Source organism: Scleropages formosus, chromosome 12, assembly GCF_900964775.1.
Source record: "Scleropages formosus chromosome 12, fSclFor1.1, whole genome shotgun sequence".
NCBI lineage: Eukaryota > Metazoa > Chordata > Actinopteri > Osteoglossiformes > Osteoglossidae > Scleropages > Scleropages formosus.
The window spans coordinates 14,955,831-14,963,404 of NC_041817.1; the positions used below are offsets into that span (position 1 = coordinate 14,955,831).

The window sequence follows — 7,574 nt, forward strand, 5'->3', positions numbered from 1 at the left end:
TTCTCTCCTAGTCCTGGCCTCTCTTCTGATGCTCATTCAGTGAGCCATTCAAGTATTTTTCTGTAATCAAAAACTCTTTACATTTTTTCAAGATGATGGACATTAGTGGTCTGACCACTGTGGTGGCCAATTCAGCCTACATCTCAGCTCGTGGCAGCTTTGATGGCACAGCCAACCCTGCAGCAAACCGGGATAAGAAGTACCATTCCAAGCTGAAGCTCCCTCACATCACAGTGTGTGAGGACCTGCAGGAGAAGCTGGACCTGCAGTTCCAAAGCATATGTGTGGAGCAGCCCATTGGAAAACGTCTATTTCAGGAGTTCTTGGAGACTACTAATGAGTACAAGGGTCCTGGACGGTTGTGGAAGGATATTGAGGAGTATGACACAGCTGAGGACAAGGTCCGTGCCCAGAAGGCTTCAAAGATCCTGGAGCGCTACATGGAACCTTCTGCCAAGTATTTCTGCCCCTTTTTGCCTGAGAATGGCATCACCAAGGTCAAAGAGAGGCACCAGGATGCTGCAGATGACTTATTTACAGAGACACTACAGAATGTGCTGGACTTTCTGAAGGAGGTTCCCTTCACCTTTTACTTGGAAACCATGTACTTCAAACGGTTTCTGCAGTGGAAGTGGCTGGAGATGCAGCCCATCGGGGAGGACTGGTTTCTGGATTTCCGCATCCTGGGAAAGGGTGGCTTTGGGGAGGTGTCAGCCTGCCAGATGAAGGCCACAGGCAAGCTCTATGCTTGCAAGAAACTCAACAAGAAGAGGCTCAAGAAGAGAAAAGGCTATGAGGTAAGAAATAGAAAGCTGTAATGATCACGATGGGTCATGTAGATCATACCCACAATAGGAAAAGCTGTAATGTTTGCATGCTGTAATGGTGGATGTTATCTAGTTCTAGTCTGGAGTGTTGGGTCTGTGTGGGGGTGGGGAATCCAATTTTGGAACTCAGACATTTCCTCCAGGGAAAATCAGGCACTTACCATGGTCTGCGGAGTTTTTCAGGTGAGATGACATGACTAAATCCGGCTTCTCAGATGTCAAGATGACTAAACCTGTCAAATGACACATGAAAAGCAGCTGTTTTTCAATTCTGAGGTGTTTTCTGCAGGGTGTTTTCCTAACTTGGACTTGAAATGACCCATGGAGGAGATGACCTGTGCAAACACAAAAAGAAGGAATCTCATTTTCTGAACATCGTTATTGCCTTCCTGTGTAGTCAGACACAATTTACTGAGTGACAGTACTTTTACTGTTTATTTTTCCATAAAACAAACTAAAAGTAATTGTTAAATCGTCTGCTTAAAGTACTATTTATTAAACACATTTATGCTCTTCCAGTTGCATTGGCCTTCAATGCCTCTTGTCTAGCAATGGAAAATAAAGTCACTCTCTGTATAGCTGCACATAATTTAAGGCTGCCTTTATGCTCACATGTCGAGAATGACATGTATTTATACTGCTGTAGCTTCCTGCATTTTCTGGAACGTAAGAAATCCAGGGATTGTATTAAACAAAGTGGAGCTATTTCTTAACCCTGTCATCTCATGGAGAAGTGTAAAAATTGCCAGTTTGTTTGCATCTACAGGCTTGTCTTCTCTGTACTGAACATGGCAGTTCATATAGACCACATGGTATTTAATACAGCAGTGATCAACACAACTATTGAGCTCATTATGAAATGCAAAGTCCAACACATCTAAAAATGGAACAGATTTCTGATGGATTTTGAAGATGAGGATGCAGGGCTTTTGAGACACATGGATTAAAATGACCCCTTCGAGTCATCACTGTGTCCTCAAATCTGCAGTAGAAAGAACCCCCCATGTCAAGGTGCTGTGTCAAATATTTAACGTTGTTATAATTGTTGTAGTGTAACTGTGCAATTTTACCCAGCGCTCAGTGTGGTGAAGAACATCTGATGAAGTGATCAATCTTTCGTTTGTGTGCAGTGTGAAGAGGTGCATGAATGAGTGTGATTTTAAATTCCGAGTTCATCTCTTCGATATATAAATACATAAGGAGAGAGAGTCTATCCATGCTGTAGTTTTTGCTGTGTGTGTGTGTGTGTGTGTGTGTGTGTGTGTGTGTGTGTGTGTGTGTGTGTGTGTGTGTGTGTGTGTTACGATATCTGTGCAACCACATGCATTAGATTCCTGCTTTCATTCTTCCATCTCTCCAACAGGGGGCAATGGTAGAGAAGAGGATTCTTGCTCGAGTTCACAGTCGCTTCATTGTGTCATTAGCCTATGCCTTCCAGACTAAGACTGATCTTTGTTTGGTTATGACCATCATGAACGGAGGAGATCTCAGGTGAGGTCTTAAACACGTGTGTGCCAGAAGTCTACCCACTGCCTGGTTTTGCTTACACAATGCCTACGCTTCTTTAATGTTCTGTAAGGTTAAAATGCCAGAGGGTTGGTGCAGTTGGCTTCCCTTGACCCTCACTTATTTCTTTTGCGGAATCCGCCTTGTGGGTTTTTATTATAACAGCTCAAATTCTTGATCAGTGTGTGAAAAATCGATTGAGTTCTGGGTGAATCTGGTGCTAATGCAGGACAAATGTGCAGTTTCTAGAGTTCCCTGGGCTGGGACTGAAAAAACTGTTTTAGAGCATATACGTAGAATATATAGTATATACGTCTTTTTGTGGCTGCAGTTTAAATACTTTGTTTTACATGTTTGTACATATACATGAGCATCCAAATCATCCAGGTGCAAGTATACAACTATAAGGATGACAACTGTCATAAACTTGTGGGTGAAAGATTGCATTTTTCCTGGTGCATCACGATGTTCATCTTGTGTCTGTAACCTAATGTGAGGTTCCACATTTACAATGTGGATGAAAACAACCCGGGCTTCGAGGAGCCACGTGCCTGCTACTATGCTGCTCAGATCATCTGCGGTCTGGAACACCTTCACCAGAAGAGGATTATCTACAGGGACCTGAAGCCTGAGAATGTACTTCTAGACAATGAAGGTATACACACAGTGTGATGAGTGTGCAACGTGGGCATCTTTGCAGTTTATGCTGATATTTCTAATACTACATTATTTTGGGTTTGCATTGATGGTATGACTATCTGTAAATATAACATGGATAATGTGACCTTGTGGGTATTATTTTGTTCACAGGGCCAGCTGACAATCTGTATTCTATGCATTCAATATGCATATTGCATGGTTTCTAAATTTTCAATTTTATTAATGCTATTTATATCAGGGATAATAGGGCATGACCAATGTACTTTAAGACTTTTTTTTTTTTTTTTTTTTTTAACTCTTTTAAATAGCATTCTTTTAAATATTTGGTCTTATTGCTGAACTGTTGGGTTCACAGGTTACTAAACCTTCCTTTACCTTTACCCTAAGTCTATTGCATTGTGTTTGTGCAGTCTTTAGTGTGGAATTTGCATGTAACTTGAATTCAGTGGGTGAAACACTTTGTAATTACTGTTTGTAGTCAAAGTGAAGTCCTCCAGCTTGGAGATATACATGAGGACACTGAATATGTCATGGTAGAAATGCAACTGAGTCAAGTCCAACTCATAATGTGTACTCATTAATTTTCTAAGGGAACAGAATTGGATTGCTTGTGCCTTCTTCCATGTGTGTAGTAGGTGCAAATGTGGAAAAGCTCTGCACAACCTGAGCTGGACTTGAAGCCCACATCCACCAAGTAGTTCTGGAGCTGTGAGGCACCGGCTTTACCTAGTGTGCCTCTGTGTCCCAAGTATATGTTATATGCATGCCTAAAATAATTTTTCCAGGTAATGTCCGCATATCGGACCTTGGGTTGGCAGTGGAGCTGAAGGATGACCAGTTTAAGATCAAAGGCTATGCTGGAACTCCAGGTAATCCTCACTAGGCTTTCACAAGGAACCTTAAATTTATTGTGTGACACATTATTTAAAACATTTTAATTTTGCTTTGAAACAAGTTACTCTTACTGTACATACTCACTCTACATACTCTTTTCTTCAGGGTTCATGGCCCCAGAGCTACTGAAAGGTGAGGAGTACGACTACTCAGTGGACTACTTTACCCTGGGTGTTACTCTGTATGAATTTATTGCGGCCAAAGGTCCCTTCAGAACACGAGGGGAGAAGGTAACATTCTCCATGTTATTCCATAGATCTTAACATTTGTGCCTGTTCAGCTTTATAGCACTCATCTGCATCCTTCTTTGTATTCTACATGTTTTTACATGTTCTTCTCTGTATCTGGAAACTGTCTACCTGCACAGTTTCTACTCATTTTCAGATGGTTGTCTGTTGTGCAGTACTGAAGAGAGTAGAGTATCATGAGTTTGTATTGTTACATAGTTTTCTCTCTATGTTTTATCTCATTTTAGAATGGTTTTAAAGTCTATTACTTAACTTTATACCCTTGTCTCACATTATCTCAGTACTTGGCTTATCATACTAACTAATGACAATCTGGTTTTGATAGCATTTTTATAGCTCAATATAATCTGTGACAAGTTCTTTCTGTTTTTGTGGCCAGTACTAAATAATAGTACAATTGCTGGAGTCCTTAAACATTAGAATGAGGAAAACAGTTCTACATAACTTTACCTAAGGGGGTGGGTGGCTTGTAGATGAGTCCTGGATGTGCAGAATATACTTAAAACAGTTGCACAATATTGGCACTGCAGGTGGAGAACAAAGAAGTGAAGAAGCGAATTCTGAATGACCCAGTGACCTATACTGAAAAGTTTAGCGAGAACGCCAAGTCCATCTGCGAGGGGTTACTTGCCAAAGAGGTGGACAAGAGACTGGGCTTTAAGAATGGCGGCTGCGATGAATTACAAGCGCACCCATTCTTCAGTGGAATCAACTGGAGAAAGCTGGAAGCAGGTAAAAATGTTGCCACATGCCCCTGTAGTCATACACAAATAGCATTATATTTGTCTATACATCTAACCCAAATACATTCTTATTTTAGACTGTTCATTTAAATCTGAAGCAAAACAAGCACTATACTGTATCTTTTAAAACTTTATATATTGCCTGAAACATCTAAAATGCGACACTTTGCATCTACAGTATCTAGGCATTGTATAAAAAAAAAAAGAAACACATTAGTAATAATGTATGGGAGAAATTTTCTTCAGTTCTTCCTTTAGTCTCTCTTTATCTGGCTGCCCAGGTTATTCAAGATGTTTTCAGCAACAAGCACCCAGCTTTCCACCATGTTTAAGCACAACAAATGATAGTGCAACAGTTCCATGGTTCTGCATTTAGATTTATTAGTTTGAGTTTTGGAAGCGGTCTACACTTCATCATGTAAGTTGTCAGTAATTTCTTCAACATGTTTTTCTTTCTTCTCTATGCAGGAATCCTACCACCACCATTTATTCCTGACTCTAGGACAGTATATGCCAAGGACCTGGGTGAAGTGGGTGCCTTCTCCACAGTAAAGGGAGTAGCTCTGGAAGACCCTGACAAGGAGTTTTTTAATGAGTTTGCCTCTGGCAACATTGCCATCCCATGGCAAGAGGAGATGATTGAAACAGGTATATTTGGGGAACTGAACCAGTGGGGTCCTAATGGTGGTGTCCCCAACGACCTACGGCGTGAGTCAATCCTAGAGCAGCCTCCCAAGTCTTCAACCTGCTCTATCTCATAGGCACATTGCAAAATGCCATGTCAATGGAACTGTCTTCAGTCAAAAATATGGGGTTCTAACCTGCGTGCAGTTGCCATCAGTCTAAATTTGCTTTTAATAGTTGAGCAACAGGACAACAAATAGGAGGTTGTATTTCACTGAACTCTAGCTTTAAAAGGATAGTGGACTATGAGATTAAATCAAATGAAACATGACTATGGGGGCCTTAGAGGTGGACTGTTTTAAAACCCCTGAATGAGGAGACAGTATTTCTCCAGAACACTAACGACAAATAATGGAAAGAATTATCTGTAGCTTTAGTTTCAGGTTATGTGTAGATCTGTAGTTTTTGTAAACCTGGGGGTACTTGTAAATGTGAAATTTTTTGAAATGACAGTTTAAAAATGAAATATGTTACAATTACCCAGGTGTATAAATGGTTAAATCACAGCAAGTAGCTTCACTTTTTGTAAGTTGCTTTGGGGAAAAGCAGCAGATAAATCAAGAAATGTAAATATAAGAAACACTGAGAAAAACAATTCACAAGTTTATATTTGGAAATACTAATGTGTGCAATAACAAAGGAAAAGCCAATATTAAACATACTTTTCCCTCAAAATATTTTTTCTAAATTTTGCACATCCAGTTGAGGAAAAAATGTATAATTCTAGAATTTGCTGCTATTCAAAATGTATTTGAAATCTAAGTATTTTGTTACTTCCACTTTTAAACTTTTGTTATTTTCCAAACCCTTGGCTTGTGCTATATAGATTATGGATGGTTATGTAGCACCTAAATGAGTCATGCAGGTGAGTGAGTTATGGTTGCCACTTTTGTTGTGTATTTTACATATTGCTAAATGTTCTTCAGCACAGGACATGCAGCACATTTAAAATCTGTTTTAAATATTTACTTTTAATTTATGTATACCTGTTAATATATGAAACTGATTAGTAATTGTGTACTTGTCTGCAGTATTTGAGGCAATGGCAGTTTATGTATCCGTTTAATTTGTGTGGCAGTTTTTTTCTCTAAGCACTGTTTATAAGTGACTGTATACTATGTGAGGCTTGATATGAGCTCATTTCAGGGAGTCCTTATTCTCCTATGTTTAAAGATAGGAGAAGAACTTGGTTTTCATGTTTTCCATAACACATCTTGTTCTCCTTTTGTGTGACTTAATTACTGATAAACTTCAAATACAGCAAAGACCATTAAAGAAAGCAAAAAAAAGTCTCAAAAATGTGTGTGTTCTACCTAGCTGACAAAGTTTTTTTTTTTTTTTTTTTTTTTGGTGAACATTGATTGTTTTACTGCATTTAGCTAGTCATCATTAGGTGTGTGAAAATCACACAGTTCTACTGTAGGGTTAGTGTTGAATGTCTGGGTTGTGACTGACTGCTTCAGTACTAATGCTGAGCATCTGTTAAATGGTTGGGGTCAATGTTCCTTAAACAAGCAACAAAAGCATAAAATCTATAGAAAGAGACAGATGGTGCTTCGTGGCTGCTGAAGAAAACAATGAGGACAGTGTTACTGTATCTATGCTGCTTTGCCTGAATGTATTGTTCAGATGCTTTAAACAGTTATCTGCTTGGCAAGGCATTTTATTCTGCCATAATTCCCTTTATCAGTTAAACTGAGCTCTGTATGTGTAGATTATACAAAAGAAAAAGCAGTACTGTAATTTGAAATGAAATAGTTCGAATTTCATTAAATATTTTGCCATAAAAGCCCTGAAAGCTCTTGTTTTCTTTTGTTTGTAAACTTGCTTCCAGCCGACACCTCAGACTCAGCGCCTCTCTTACTAAACAAACCACCACCATCATGTCAACTATTCCTTCAGCTCCTCTGAAATTCCCAGTCATCAGCACTGCTGCACAACTGACTACTATTTCCTCCGTCTCAGCCTCTCAGGACGTTTTTAGTCTCGTTCAGTTTTGGCGCCGGAGAAGT

At 39.5% G+C, this 7,574-nt stretch overlaps 1 protein-coding gene across 1 annotated transcript; it reads left to right on the plus strand.

Moving 5' to 3' along the window:
• Positions 1 to 92: 92 nt before the first annotated feature.
• grk1a (G protein-coupled receptor kinase 1 a) lies at positions 93 to 5,639 on the plus strand. The gene is made up of 7 exons (XM_018758103.2): positions 93 to 797; positions 2,191 to 2,318; positions 2,831 to 2,988; positions 3,779 to 3,862; positions 3,993 to 4,117; positions 4,666 to 4,867; positions 5,347 to 5,639. Exons 1-7 carry the CDS (start codon positions 93 to 95, stop codon positions 5,637 to 5,639), a joined length of 1,695 nt encoding a protein of 564 aa, XP_018613619.2.
• The last annotated feature ends 1,935 nt before the right edge of the window (positions 5,640 to 7,574 follow it).

Excerpts from the sequence above, each read along its gene's own strand:
- grk1a (XM_018758103.2), top strand. The coding sequence starts at position 93 with ATGATGGACATTAGTGGTCTGACCACTGTGGTGGCCAATTCAGCCTAC. Across the intron at positions 798-2,190 it reads AGAAGAGAAAAGGCTATGAG|GGGGCAATGGTAGAGAAGAG; the intron begins GTAAGAAATAGA and ends TCTCTCCAACAG. Across the intron at positions 3,863-3,992 it reads AGGCTATGCTGGAACTCCAG|GGTTCATGGCCCCAGAGCTA; the intron begins GTAATCCTCACT and ends TCTTTTCTTCAG.